The sequence below is a fragment of the Elaeis guineensis genome, chromosome 10, assembly GCF_000442705.2.
Source record: "Elaeis guineensis isolate ETL-2024a chromosome 10, EG11, whole genome shotgun sequence".
Classification (NCBI taxonomy): Eukaryota; Viridiplantae; Streptophyta; class Magnoliopsida; order Arecales; family Arecaceae; genus Elaeis; species Elaeis guineensis.
Genome location: NC_026002.2, coordinates 20,421,567 through 20,437,437, shown reverse-complemented (window position 1 = coordinate 20,437,437; position 15,871 = coordinate 20,421,567). Strand labels below are relative to the sequence as shown.

Sequence of the window (15,871 nt, the reverse complement as noted above, 5' to 3'; positions counted from 1 at the left end):
ATTTTTTTCGAATTATTTTTTCATGAAGGATCTATGCACAGGAACAATTCTAGCTCGAGGTTTGAATAACAATGTTGTTTATGAGATGCCATCTTTAGTGCATGTATCTCAAATTCGGCTACTAGCTATGGTTGGTATTTGCATATCATCATAGGACTAGCATAAGCATTTTGGCCATCCTTCTACTCAAATTCTTCAACATATTTTAAAGTCTAGTTCACTATCCGCTTTTTCAAAGTCTATTCCAATCTCATTTTGTAATTCATGATCATACAATAAAAGCCATCAGCTTTCCTTTAATGTATCAAGTCTATCGAGTCATAGTTTTCTTGATTTTCTTTATACTGATGTATGGGATCCAGCACTCAAGCAGTCTACCGATGATTTCAATTATTATATACCTAGTTGTGAGCCCGCGCATTGCGCACGGGTTCTATATCATAGAATTGATCATTTATTAAAAAAATATTCTTTATAAATAGTAACAGCATATCTATTTATATTCCTAATATCAATAATAGCAGATTTCAATGGCATAATTAAATATACATAAGTGGATTTCAATTCTATCTATTAATGACATAATGCTTTCATTTAATATTAAAAGAATTGTTAGATAGAAAAACTTGATACGTAACATATTAAAAATTGATTTTGATCCACAGCATTCATAGATGAAACTTTGCTGCTTACGTGGATAGCTTAATTGACTACTTCATTTTCTCTCAATTTCTATTTATATATATATATATATATATATATATATATATATATATAATTTTTATTGATCAAAATATCAAATATAAATGATTCTATTCTATTAAAAATAAATCTTATATCTTTTCATTATTTTTAGAATTAAAAAAAATAATTAAAAATTATTTTCATACTTCAATAATTTCAATATGCCGGGAGGGGGAGGATGAGTTTCAGAAACTTAAAATTTCTATTCTATGAACCATTCGCCGATGCACATTGTCGCGAACGGTGACAGCGCCTTGCAAATGAGACGCAACAAATAATCCTTCGACGAGGAGTATGGTACAGATGTATATTACAAACACAGCAAACCGCCATATAGAGATCGCAAACCGCCGTATAGAGATCGCGGCCGCCTCTTTCCATTCTACTTTATCTCCCTCCATGGCTCATCTCCCGCGAGGGATAAAATAAGAAACATCCCCGAAAGAGCATAGCGGATAGGCGTTGGTGTTGTTTGCGTCCCTCTCTACGCGGTGGCTCCGCCCATGTAAAGTTGGAAACAGAACCTACGTCTCTCGGGGTCTCTCTTCTTCCTCTCTGGAAGTCTCCATTCCAGAGATTTGAGGAAGCCCATCGCCAGATTCTCCATGGAAGAGGCACAAGGTATGGAAGGGGGTGGGGTTCTGGTTTTTGAGTTTTAGCCGTTTTTCTCATTTGCGTTGTGTTTTTTCCCTATTGTTATCTTCCAATTTGTTTTGGGTTTACCAGATTTAATCGAAAGTTGGCATCTTTTGGATCTTTAGATAGGCAATTTTTCACGGGTCTTGTTGCACAACTTGTTTGTTGAATATCATTTGTTTATCCGTTCAGATAATGGATCTTTTATTTCTCTTGAGCAGTGTGGATATTGTATCGTGACTTTAGGGGTTTACTGTTATTTTTTCTATCCTTGCTTGTAGATTTTGGATTTGGGGATAGGCCAGACTTTTTTTTTTCTTTTCTTTTCTTTTCTTGATTGCTTCTGTTATCTCGTTCATTTTGCAGTTTGGATTCGTGAGTTTGTATTTGATTTGTCATTATAGCAGATGGCTTCTTCTGCTACGGTTGTTTTAGACCGATGCTATTGAATTGTTATTGTTGGCTTGTTTTTCGCAAGTGAAGAACTTAGGGAAGTATAACTTTGACATGGGTTGGATTATTTACTTGTCAATGAAAGTATATGGATGATTGGAAATTTATTGTGGAGAATATTTGTTATCCCCGTTCTGTTGGAGTATAATCAGTAAAATTCTAAGGTGTAAAGAGTATGAGTTGTTGAAAAATTTTGCTTTCAAATGACTGACTGCTTTTGGTCATCAACATAGATCTAGTTGGAACGAAGACATTTGGGATTTATATTCAAAGCAATTTGGATTTTGGACCATAAGGTCTTCTTTTATAAGAAAAAGCTGGTTGGAGAATTTGTATTCCCATTTAATCTTTTAACGGTTTATGAGTTCTTTTTCTCATTCATGATTACATGAAAAATTGGGAGTTTTTACTGTCACTTATGCGCCAGTTATTTTACTTTGGTATGAAATACTCTTTTCTGCTTTTTGTATTCACATATTCCTTCATTTATCGTTGATGGGTATCTCCTGATTATGATCTGTGGAATCTGTAGTTGGTATTCATGTTCAGAGAAACTTTACCCGATCCAATTCTTTCCTCATCATCATTTTCCTTTGTCCTTATGTTTTGTCTCACCTTATAATGCTTGTGGAAGATGGCGACAAAGTGGTTTTCAATTATGAAGGAATCTCATGCTGTAACACCTGCATATTCTCTAGTTTGCCCTTTTTGATGCAGATATATGCATTATTGTTCAGTGAGACATCAAGCACCAAAGGTTGTATATTAGTGGTGCCTTTTCTTGGTATCATTATTTATTTCTTCCTCAGTTCCCTTGACCTGCATGATTTTCTTCCATAGTGAGTATAGGCTGCAATTACATGTTTATTTTGTTGTCTAGTGTCATTATCAAATGCATTTTTGGGGCATATATGATGTTCATACAATGAAATATGCTTTCCCCCACTTTTTTCACACCTATGAATCTCTCGGCCTCCTGTGGTCATCTGCAACTTGCTCTTTTATCAATTTGAAAGGAATAGAGTTGCTTCAAGGTCATTTTTTTTATTATTTGGAGCATTAATGTAAATGAATTAGTGAATATTTTTTGTTTCTTTTTCCTAGGGTTGTAGTTTATATTTCAACTCCCATTTCCCTTTTTCTCACCTTCTTTCATTACTTTTCAAATGATGTGCTAAGTGTTGTAATTGAGTATATACTATAAAGGAAACGGGTTGCAGTGTATCTTGCTTGGTTCATGTGCCTCACTTTTTTCTTTTTGTCCATTTTGGTTTCAGTGGTGGAGTCCAAAAATGGGACCATCTCTGTGGCTTCTGCATTTGCTGGTCATCATGAAGGTAATTCTAGCATTTCCAATTATTTTGCATCTTATCTAGATATCTATCGTAAAATGATAACCTAGTACATGTTAAAGTGGAACAAGAAGCATGGTGTGTTTGATTGATATCTTTGTTTTATCCGGGAGGTGCAATTGAGTGAAGCCAAGTCTAGTAGCTAGAAGCTCGAGTTCGACTCAATTCAAAATATTCAAGCTCGAAACTCCACTCGAGATCAATCCAGCTTTAATATCTCAAGCTTGAACTCAGCTTGATGAAAAAAGATAATACTTGAGATCAATTCAACTCGACTCAAATATCAATCAAGCTATACTTGAGCTTGAATTCGAGCTCGTATTCGAGCCTTATCTTACTAAAAATATATATTAACATATATATATATATATAAATATATAATATTATTAAAAATATGTATAAACTCGAATAGGCTCGTGACCTTTCGATCGAGTATTTTGCTATTCGAGCTTGACTTAAGCTTGATAATAATTGAGTTGAGACAAGTTTGGACTCGAGTCCAGCTCGAGCAACTCGACTCGTTTGCACCCCTGGTTTTATCTATGCTCCCACCAAGCTACCCTATCTTTATCATTTCGCTCATTGAACTCAAGGCTTTTTGTATTTAATGCATATATATTTTCTTACTTAGTCTAATGATGTACTAAGCAGCTGTTCAAGACAGAGATCACAAATTCTTATCAAAAGCAGTGGAAGAAGCATATCATGGGGTTGATTGTGGTGATGGAGGCCCTTTTGGTGCAGTTGTAGTTCATAATGATGAAATAGTTGTCAGCTGTCATAACATGGTTTTGAAAAACACAGATCCAACTGCTCATGCCGAGCTGACTGCAATAAGGGAGGTAACTCCAAGAAAGCAGTCTAATAGTTATCCAAACTATTAGCTTTTTATGTACCTTCAACCGACAATTTGGTCTGGTTAATAACTCAGATTTATTTGATTCACTAAGACTGTCAGTTTTCTTAACTTCCATACTGCTTTGTAATTTAATGCACATGATGAAGTTACTTGATCCCCCATGATTTGTAACACATAGTCAGTGATGATTTTTACCTTGGACTTGGCTAGTCTATACATCTCACATATCCAGTGAATCTGTCAAGTGCTATTATGATACTACAATGTTTTTACTGATTTCTTCAAGACTTGAGAGGCAGAGCATCTGATGCATTTTAATGGCATTGGTTGTGTTTGTAATATATTTCTGCGATGGAGTCAATTGTAGAAATGAACATACCATGAATAGATTGTTTGCATCTTCTTAATTCTGCTTGGTAGGTAATTAATTAATTTTATAGAAAATTCAGAAAACCCGGAGTTGTGTGTCAAACATGAATGGTCATCTAGTGACTATGAACATAAGGATTGGAGAGAAGTGGATTGAAATCCTTTCTGGAAACAAATTTTATTGTCCACTAATAAAACATGGAATTATGATTTTTGAGGGGTTATGGAAAGATTGAACTAATGTTGGAGGGATGATTATGAATAACTTATCAGGTAACAGAATAGATAAACCTATATCAATCATATGTTGGTTATGAATTTGAGAGGCTGGGACTCAAGGTGCCTCAACAGATTGGTTTTCAATACTGTGTTAACAATCTGATGCTGTTCCTTTATGTTGATTTTATGACCTTTCCCTTACTGCATTTCTAGCAGTAATTTTAGAAACCTGAGTTGCCCAAAAAGTTATTCTAAAAAAGAAGAATTATTGAAAGAGATTGGGACCTTCCAACAATAGAAAATCTTGAAAATCTCAGTTGAAATTGGAGGTCCCAACAATAGAGAATCTTGAAAATCTTATTTGAAATTGCCTTGTAATTAATATTCTTTAGTATGACACTGTGGCTGAGTGGCTTGTGAATCATTGGAGATTAGGTTCAGAAAAAACTGTTTGGGCTGGTTCTGTTTTCTTACAGTTTCAATTTATAGAATGTCAAGATATGTAGTCTGGAAGATATAGTAGAATCTAATCATTTTCTATGATAGGGTCTTTTGACATGCAAATGGGAATATCTAACATATGTTCTCAAAAATTTCAAATTTGTTATTTGCAAGCATATATCAATAGAAGAAAACAGTGTAAAATTCATACCTTTCTTTATGTGAGTCATCTTATACCAGTAGTGTAAATTTGCATCAACAAGAATTTATCACACGAATACTTGTAGTGTACTTTTGCATGACATCAAGAATTTATCACATGGCATTGGTGATTATTCAGCCCCCAGTTGTCACTCTGGCGTTGTCTAATAAAAACTATGGGATCTTCCTACAATTATGAGAGCCTTCTCAGATATGATGGGTAAAACTAATTGTTTCCTTCCTTCTATTTTGTCCATCGTTTTTTCTTTATTCATTCAATTGATTTTGTTTTCAGTTGTCATCTGTGCATTGGCTAATAGTGTCATGGTGGCATATTCTTCATGATATATCGAGACCACTAGAAGTTATCATTCCTTTCAAGGATATTGAGGATATTGTGTTGCATCTCAACTTGTTCATCATACTGATCAAATAAAGGTGTGATATACTGATATTTGCATGGGGCAAATGACTGGTAAGGGCAATATGCTCAATCCTCCCCTTCTTTGTCAAGACTTGTTGGTGGTTTAGGGAAACCTCAAATAGTTGCTCCAAAATTGCATGAAATGGTGAGGCAAGTTTCCTTGTCTTGTAATTCGCCTTCTAGATTTCAAGGCGAGCTGCTCCATTGCCCAAAGTTACCTTGGCCAAGAACTCCAAAATGCATTCGCATGGTTTGTTTGACATTATGTTTGATATGTTAACTGACAAGTCTTACTTCATATGCATGGGGGCATCTTTGAGAATTATGTTTTGATTGGACGAAGTTTGATAACGTTGATCTTCTTTGTTTTAGTTAGAATGCTGCTTACTGGTTAATTTGTTAGATATTTTGTTGTCTCCATTGCTCTTCAACTGGTATAGGTCTTTCAAAAGCTAGAAATTCTAGTACTTGGTATTTGAATATGGGAGACCTATGTGCATGCAATTGTATGGATTTATGCAAGCACGTTTTGTAAATCTGTTGTGCAAAACAGAAACAAGTAGCAACTATGGCTTTTGTGAAGATCATATATTTGTGTGTGTGTGTGTCTATATATATATATATATTGTTATCTCATAGAGTAACTAATCTTCTTAATTTCAGGCTTGTAAGAAACTTGGGAAAATTGAACTCTCTGATTGCGAAATATATGCATCCTGTGAACCTTGCCCAATGTGCTTTGGTGCAATTCATCTTTCCAGGATTAAGGTGGTGTTCCCACTTCCCAGTTCATTATAATATGATTTTCATCCACCTTAAATTAATTGACGCCTGGCAATCTTTTATTCTTACAATGCAGAGGCTGGTTTATGGAGCCCAGGCAGAGGCTGCAATAGCTATTGGCTTTGATGATTTCATTGCTGATGCATTGAGAGGCACTGGATTCTACCAGAAGGCCCACTTGGAGATCAAAAGAGCTGATGGTAATGAAGCCGTTATTGCAGAACAGGTTTTTGAGAAGACCAAGGAGAAGTTCCAGATGTACTGAACGCCTTGAAAGGTTAGTAAGTATGGAACCTGCTGAATGTCTCCTGAATCTTGGAGCATGAAACGAAGTCTGGGACAAACTTTCATTGGGTTTGGTACTTAAAAGTGCTCCTGGAGATTAATAAGTGTTTCAATATGCATGTCATTTTTCATGCTAAAAGACGTATTTTAAGTACTGACCCATTATTCTTCTGTGTGATCTGTGGTTGATTTGAACTATGGGTTAAACAGATCAGGCTTGTGAGGTACCATGTTTAGCTGACGTGTGCTGCCTGCTTAACATCATTCATGAGAACCTTGATTGATTTAAGAATAATGCTCTGAAAGTAATGCATTACCTTTAGGAAGCCTTGAACAGGTCTGACTGACTTTTAAGAAATTCCCAGTTCTATGATTAGGTGGAATTGCTTGAGAACCCAACTGAGTAAAACTTTCTGGCAGATGGAAGCAACGGTGCTGCAGCTTCACCATTAGAAGCCTGCGATCATTATGCAGATTCCCCCATGATAAAGAACTCCAGACCTCTTATTATTGTTATTTGCTTGGACAGAGCTTCAGCTGCATCGGGCCATTGCAAGTCATTGTTGGCCTTGTGGTGGGAGATACAACAGTGATGAAAGGGCTGCCAGCGAGTTAGAGTTGGATCAGGATGGATAGAAGCCAAATTCATATTTGAACTGGGTTAAAAAATGGAATCCGAACCTAATGTATTCCCCTTCAAAATGGTACAGGTTGGGTACATGATATTATCTTTACCCATTCATCAAATTTTTCCTGACCAAATTGGATCAAAAGTAATCTAAATAAGAACAATAATAAGATATATAAATTGATTATCTAATAATATCATAAATATATTATACAATAAAATAACAATATTTGACATATGGACGTAATCATAAAATACAATCTGCATAAGATTTGATTGATAACCATATACAGTTATAAGTTAAGTATATATTTCTTTAGTTTAAGATCGGTTTAGTTTGGTTTGAGTTTATATCAAGAACTAGCATATAATCCCGTGCCATGCACAGACCCTCCCCCGCCCCTCCCCCTCCCCCTCCCCCTCCCCTCCCCCTCCCCCGGCCCATCATGGCTCCTCTCCTTCCCGCCCTCCTCCACCTCCTCTCCTTTCTTGTCCTCCTCCGCCTCCTCTCTACTCCTTTGCTGATGGCTTCACCGCACCTTCGTTGGCCACTGTGAAGCCCCTCTCCGTGCCCTTAGCCCCTCTCCTTCCTTATCCTTATCTGCCTCCTCTTTCTCCCTCTCCTCCCCCCCCTCCCCCCGCCCGACACCCCCCACCTCCTCCCCTCGCTGATGGCCTCTTTCCACCCTTCGCCTCTTTACTGTCTTCGTCGGCCGTTGCGAGACCTTCCTCCACGCCTCTGCCCTCAACCTCTTTGGTCCTTTGTCACTCACACGACTATAACTCGCGCAAAAATCTATATGCTTGAGGAAAAACCCCAACCAAAACCTAAGAAACTCCTCTGATCTCCGTGCTCTCCTCCTTCCTCACCCCCCCCCAATCTCCCGATGGCCTCCCCATCGCGAGGGCCCCCTTCACGCCCCTGCCCTCAACCTCAGTCCTTTGCCGCTCACACCACTACAACTTGCACAAAAATCCGTATGCTCGAGAAAAACCTCAATCGGAACGTAAGAAACCCCTTCCATCCCCTCCGATCTCCATCCTTTCCTTCACCACAGGTCTTCGAAAAAGAGAATGAAACATTTTTCTTTTGTTTTCGTTGATTTTTTGATATTTTTTCCCTAGTTTTTCCTCAGTATTTTACATGGATGGGCAGCTTGGAGTGGCCGAATACGTAAACTTAGATGATGGCTACATATGTCAAATGGAAGCTTTGCCAATGCAAAAACCTCCATATATATATATATATATATATATTATATATATATATATATATTTTTTTTTTTATATATATATATATTTGTGTGTGTGTGTGTGATTTGATAATCCAAATCCAATTCATATTTGAGATAGGTCATGTTTTTGAAATCAAGCCTAATCTAAATAATAACTTTGGTTCCATTTATACTGAATTAATTCTGGATTGTTTCCAGATTGAAAGCAGATGTATTCATCCACTTGCAACCCTAATGATGATAGCAACAAACGGTGACCATTATTTCTCCTCTATATTGGCCCTTCTGATGAGATAATATTAAGATAATAGTCACTATTTATCCACATACCTGTCAGGCTTAGCATACAGAGGATATCAATTAACTATTTTAATCGCTATTATGGCACTGTAACTGCCATTGTTTTAGTGATGAAATTATTATGCGACACCAAGTTGGACTAAAACTGCCTGTCAGGTCTCGTGCCTCCTACAGGCCCTCTAGAAAATAATCCAACTTTTTGAAAAAATCTTTCCCATCTTTGGGATCGCTACCACAGACGATCGCTATTTTTCTACCTATCCAGGTTACATCTTTTACAAAGCTGTATGATAATTCGGTTACATCTTGTACAAAGCTGTATGATAATTCGGCCTGACAGAACGTCAGAAAAGCAAGTTACATTTTGAGAGATAAAAATAATCTGCTTTGCCCAAAATCTATCTGCATATCAGAGCTCGAGTTATTACTCGTCAAGAAATTGTTCAAGCTGTATTCCCGATTGGTCTGCAGACTTTGTGCAGCGAAGATAACTTTAAATTTCTTACCTTTGAGAATCAAAATACAATTTCATTCAGCAACTTCTCCGGTTCACAATCTACAAGCTCGTAGTACTGTGTACCAAAAGTATCCAGGTCCATAGATCCATCAAGATAAATTACAAGATGAAAAATAAATAATTGCCCGATACAGTATGCTATATCTATAATTTCTTCAGTGTTGTTCAGAAAATGAGTCATTTGCAATCATGATAGACCCCATACAGTAAAATATTATATCAGTTAATTTCTTCATCGGTAATGAAATTCCCCATTATTGAGGTGAAACAGATTCGGCAATTGCAATTGCTAAAGTTTATTTAACAAAGGGATGGGGTAGGGCTGAAACCGAATTGAATACGGAGTGAATGCTGGTATATCCATATCAATACTTTATTTATCAGATACATATATGAATACGGATGTTATTCGATGCAAAAATTCATATCCATACTTATTTTAAATGGATATGGATACAAATCAGGTATTGAAAATATGGATATAAATAAATATAAGTTGGATAATTAAATTTTGGCCAAAGAATCAAAGATATGATAGAAAAAAAATAACCTGGAGTAAATGGGATGACTTACTCGACTTTTTGCCTCAGAATAAATTAGTCCACCTTATAAAGTGGAGTAATCTATTCCTAGGTTAAGCAGAGTAACAGATTTAGAAGGCAAAAAATTGCATACCAGCTTTTCAGAAATACCCATTTCATCACTATCAAAAGAGAAATACCCATCTCATCATCCTGAAACAATGGTTTAATCCAAGTGTTCCAATAAAAGTTCAGCTCCAAGGGGGTGGAATAATGGCTTTTGCAACCTTTGATCTGAATTTCAAAACACTAATTAAAATCCCTAAATATGTCAATGTACAACTAACTCTGCCTTCTACCATCAACAAGGTCCTGGATCAAAGTCCCCTCTATTCTGAAACTCTCATCTTCCACAAAACTTCCATCTTAACCCTCTAAAATGATCTGATCTTAGTATCTAGCCAAGGTAGCCTCTTATTTCTGTTTACATGAGCAACCACCACAACCTATCTTCCATCACCTAGCCCTAACTGGATCTTCATTCCAGGTTCTTCAATTCAAGTTTCAAGTACATCACTTGATCAAGGTTTCCTCAAATCTTTGTTGCATCCATCTTGCTTGCCCACAACTTTGTATACAACACTTCTGTCCATATTATTGTCTGAACATCAACGTTTCTTACGCATGAACGGCTCAACCAATCTTACATTACATAATCTCCATTTGAATCTTCTTTCCAGATCCTTTGACACAGATTCAAGCATGCCCCTTGATCAAGGCTTCTTTGGATCTTTGCTGCACATACATCCTAACTGCTTTGTACTTGGAATAGAAAATTTCTGATCATGTTATTTTCTAAACCTCACAACATTTCTGTTCAAGACAACGACCAACCACCAAACCAATGTCCTATTACCTAATCCCTAACTGAACCTTCTCTTAAGGTCCTCTAACACCACTTCAAACAACTAGCTTGTTTAAGGCTTCTTAGACCTTTGCTGCATATGCATCTTGATTGCCCACGACTTTTGAATTGAAAATTTCTGGTGATATGCTCCATAATTTGCCTTCAAAAGCATACTAGTCACTCACCACACCAGAAGTATGTTGGCGTTTTGTCCATGCCATGTTACCACTATGTATATAAAAGTGCCTCCATTATCTTATGATACCAGCAGAATATATCAAAATATCCACTTTATGGAGTCCCCATGCCAGAGACTTGCCTTACATGTTCATCTATATCGAAAGAAGAATGAGGTTATGCTTAAGTGATATTCACCGATCTATATCTAATCACCTAGTAATAAAATGGATGCTTATAAAGTCTTTCTCATTTACAAATAGGTATAACTGCTAGAAGTACATCTAGAAAGCATCAATAATCAATTTAATTTAAAAGCCTGTCCAACAAGATGGAATGTAAAGGTTAGACTGTTGGTGTCAGCACACCTGCAAATAAAGACTCGCAATCGATAAGGCAGAAATAGGACTAGAATGTGATGGCACTTTCTTTGATCATGTCCACATATTCAGTAGGCTCGTCTAATCATCACACTTTCACATGTAACATTTACACGTGCATACCAGATAGCTTTCCTAGCACACATCTAACTACCTTTCCAAATCTAGGAAGTGCTTTTTCCAAATCTCATATCCTATGGAAAAAAGATTAACAAATAGAGAATGAAGAACTACAATAGCAAATTTGCAAGAACCTGATTTCCTATTCTTCTTAATGTATATTAACTTCATGAATGATCAACTCTTTAATTGTCGATGAAGCACAGAGAAAATAAATTACCAAATGCAAATGATAGGAAATTTTGTCAAGCCATTCTAACTTGAAAAACTTTTTGACCATATGATTTGCTTGGGAGCCAAGTAAATTAAGATTATACCATAGAAAACTAGATTGACCATAGTTTGGGCATACTATACCCTATCTCATGATAAGTGGATTCAACACTGATCAATATGGAATTGCAAAAAGCATAGCATCCGAAAAAACAAAGGGAAAATTGATCAAGGGTAGCCTTTGTAAAGGTTGAGAAAAGAAGCGCACAAATACAAGATTTTGACAAGTGACAAGAAAGTAGGATTGAAGATCCAGAGTAAAGATTGACAGTTAAGGTAAATTCCCAGCAGATTAACATAAGTTATTCTCGATGGGCAGCATCACAATAAAATCAGTCGTGGGATGGATTGCATGATACCTTTGTATGTCAAAAACAACACCATCGTTTCACCATCTACAAACTATACGAAATTCAATGAATTTTATAAGCACTGGATGTCATGGCTATGAATATCGGCGGATGTTAGCCTCCCTCCAATTGATATGCAAGTTTAGCAACACCGTTATACATCACAGATAAGAAAAAATTGATTTTCCAGTTTAATGGAGAACATTTGTCATTCACAAGTAAAAGAATTGTACACCACTTATTGTCATATAAGAAAACAGAGAAAGCATCCTTTCAGCATAACTAAATCTTATCTTCAAAGACCACTTCAAACACGCATGAAAATTTAAGAAGTGATTCTTGAGATAATCACATGACAGCAAGAGGGTAAAAACCATCTAGCCAATGTTCACATGCAACTCAAATAACAACACGGGCTAGTCCGCAGACCATTAATTTCCACAACTAAAATAAATATTACTATTGAATATATACACAAATGATAGCTGTTCTCACCCTTCTCTTCCCAGGATTCCTCCAGTTCATCCATTACGAAAGTTTTAGACCACAGTAACCAAGGAAAAGAAACTGAACTGAAAGAAAACTCACAGAAAGGAGAGAGGATTTTATAAACAAAAGAGAAAGAAAAAGAAAAGAAGAAAAAAAGGAAAAAGAAAAAGAAAAGCAGCATTGTTTCAAATGTTCTCTATACCTTTCAACAAAAAAAAAAGAAGATCTAACATGCTACCATAAATAAATTGCTAAAAGTATGACAGCTTAAGCATCAAGTTTTTTTTCTTTTCTTTTCTTTTCTTTTCTTTTTCCTGTGAAGAAAACCTCTGATCAGCTGCGCCCCATCGACCTAAGCTCCTCAAGTTTCGATTTTACCTGCTCATGAACAAGCTCCACCCGCTTCAAGTACACCTCCAGCTCCAGAATCTGCTGCTTTCTCCACTTCTCATCCACCTGCACTGCCCCTGAGCCGCCCGCACCGCTCAGAAGAAGAGGATTCGGCGCCGCTCCCCCGTCACCAGCCCCTCCCGGCGCGCACGGCCCTCCAATGGCATGTTGAAGCAGCTCCTTGAACAAAGGCGATAGGCAGCTCTTCACCGTCTGCTCGATAAGACTGGCATTCGGGATCGGAGCGGATGAATGTGGCGTCTGTTGTACGACGGGGACAGAGACCACCGGAGTGGCCACGGCCAGCTGCATCTCCCGCGCCACCTCCCCCTCCGATCTCTTTCTCCGAGACCTCGACATCATCTGATCGGAGCTCAGTAAGACGTCTTCGGCGACCTCGACGGGGACAAGGTTACTTCTTTCTTGAAGCTGGCAGTTGGGCGCATTGCATGAGTCCCGGTTGCGGGTCCTCTTAAAGCTGGGGCTCCAGATCTTGCGGGCGATTTCGAAGGTGGCCTTGTCGTGGGGGCTCTTAAAGACGGACTCCTTCCCGGCGGCGATCCGGCTCACCATGTTGCGGTACTTCTTCTTCAGGCGGCGGAGCTTCTCGACCAGTTGGTTCTTGTTGAAATCAAGCTGAAGGCGGCCCTTGATCTGGTCGTAGAAGGGCCCCGTGTCGTGCTGGTAGTTGGCGTGCGTCGTCCCCCGCTGCGACGTGAACTCCAAGAACCCTTGCAGTATCGTGATCTCGTCCGCGTCCGTCCATAGCTTCTGGAAGATCCGCCGCGACTCGTCGTTCGCCACCGCCGGGGGCTTCCTCTCATCCACCGGCGGGGAGATCCTCTGCCGCTTTCCGTCGGGAGAGGCCACGAAGGCGACGCCCCAGCCCGCGCCCCCGCGCCGTTCTGGGGGATGGGAGAGGAGGCGGAAGGATTTGGGTTAGGGTTGGGGACGACGGAGGAGGAGGAGGAACGAAGTATTTGCTGGTCTGCGGCAGCGGCCGGGACCGGAGGGGGAGGCAGCGCCGCCGAGTGGCCGTCGACGACGTCGTCGTCGTACTCCTCGGAGTCGACGCCATCGTCGGAGTCGGAGTCGGAGTCGGAGTCATCTTCGTCGTAGACGGCGGCGTCGTGCTCGTCGTCTTCGGCGGTGGACGCCATCATCGTCCTGGTCTCGGCTTCTCGGAGAAGCGTGAGTGCCGGAGACAAATTGGATTAGGGTTTAGGGGGATTGGGTGCGATTTATTCGGGGATTAGGGCTAGTGTTAGGGTTAGGGTTGGAGTTCGAGACGGGGTGGTTGGATAGGAGCTGGAGGGAGACGTTAAGTTGGTACCGGTAATAGTCTAGATGCACCAGGAATTGGTCTCGAATAGGATTATGGCCGTTGGATATGGACTTGCTGGTCACGATGGGAGGTGTGTTCGTGGGTTGGGCGTACCTAAATACAAGGGTTAAGGTCTCAAGGAAAAGGCCGGGGGCGGCGAATCCGGTGGGCGGATGGCGGATGCGAGCGGACGAGGGTGGGCTTACCGTCTGGCGTCCGGGGAGAGATCTGGAATCGTTGAATCCGTCAACGGCGTGCAAGGAGAGAAGCCTCTCTTTCTCATCTTGTTTTTTTTTAAAAAAAATATATTATTTTTATACAGAAGAAGCCCCATTTGAACTAAACCACTTGTACGAAAAAATAAAAATAAAAAAAGAAAAAGGAAAAAGAGAAGAAAACTAAGCCATTTGAGGCTCTGCTCAACCAAACCCGGGAATAAATAAAAGGGTTAGATAGGCAAGATGATTTTTATGATAATAAAAATTTCCATTTGGCCATAAACAAAGCGGATGATTTCAATATCTTATTCAGTGTTGACATTCATCTTAGTGCTAAATCACTGGATAGTTTACCAAGTTTGGATCTGCTCTCCTCTGAAATTATCTGTCTGTATGCATCGCAAGTATGCAGTGGGCATCTTATGCAAACAAGCTGTGCCTTCATCAATCTAATTTGTAAAACATCAAATTCATCTCGGTAATGAACTATAATGGCATTATTTCTATGGTAAAGCCCTTTTCATAATATCATGCATCTTCTTATGGTACGCCGATATATAACCCCCACTAATAAATATCGATATGTCAGCATATAATTTTTACTAGCAGGACATTAATATGTCAATATGTAACCCTCACATGCAAGATATCTATGTACCAGTATATATGTCCACTGATATGATACCAATATATCAACTTATGATTCTTATTGATAAGATATTGATACATAGTTAGATCAAGATTTTAAAATCATCTTGGATCAAAGCTTTTTCCAACAAAAAATATGTTTTATATTCCAAATTGAAAGACACATAAACCATCTTGTATCGAGATCAATTGAGCATAATCCATGGCAAAATTAATTTTTTTTATTATGCATAAAATTATATTCCATAATTAAGTACATTCAATAATAAAATACTATGTATAAATTCGTAACATAAATAATATAACTCAAAATTATTAAATATCAATAATTTTATAATTTACCAATAAATCTTGAAAAGTACAACATTACTTATCTTTGGATATAATTAGTTGACAAATCCAATTAACATTAGACATCTCCCTTGAAGTCTAATAGTCAAAAATTATATTTCCACCAGAAATTTAGCAATGATTATTTTCAAATAAAAATTCTATATCCTGACAACCCCATAGATCAGATCAAGCTCAATATTCAGAATATATTTTTGTAGAAGTCCTAGGGATGACAGCAGAGTTGGGCAATCCTAATTTAGACAATCTAACTAGTGGCTAGGGTACAAATAATTAC

General features: G+C 38.2%; 2 protein-coding genes across 2 annotated transcripts; one reads left to right on the top strand and one right to left on the bottom strand.

The window, feature by feature from the left end:
* Positions 1–993: 993 nt before the first annotated feature.
* LOC105059743 (guanosine deaminase) lies at positions 994–6,922 on the top strand. The gene is made up of 5 exons (XM_010943162.4): positions 994–1,365; positions 3,111–3,170; positions 3,837–4,027; positions 6,362–6,466; positions 6,558–6,922. The coding sequence occupies exons 1-5, from the start codon at positions 1,350–1,352 to the stop codon at positions 6,744–6,746; spliced, it is 561 nt and encodes a 186-aa protein (XP_010941464.1). The 5' UTR covers positions 994–1,349; the 3' UTR covers positions 6,747–6,922.
* Positions 6,923–12,498: 5,576 nt separating this feature from the next.
* On the bottom strand, positions 12,499–14,614 carry LOC105059742 (probable transcription factor At5g28040). The gene is given in 2 exon segments (XM_010943161.4): positions 12,499–13,941; positions 13,944–14,614. Coding segments are annotated over 2 exon segments (1,218 nt in total). The 5' UTR covers positions 14,217–14,614; the 3' UTR covers positions 12,499–12,996.
* Positions 14,615–15,871: the final 1,257 nt, after the last annotated feature.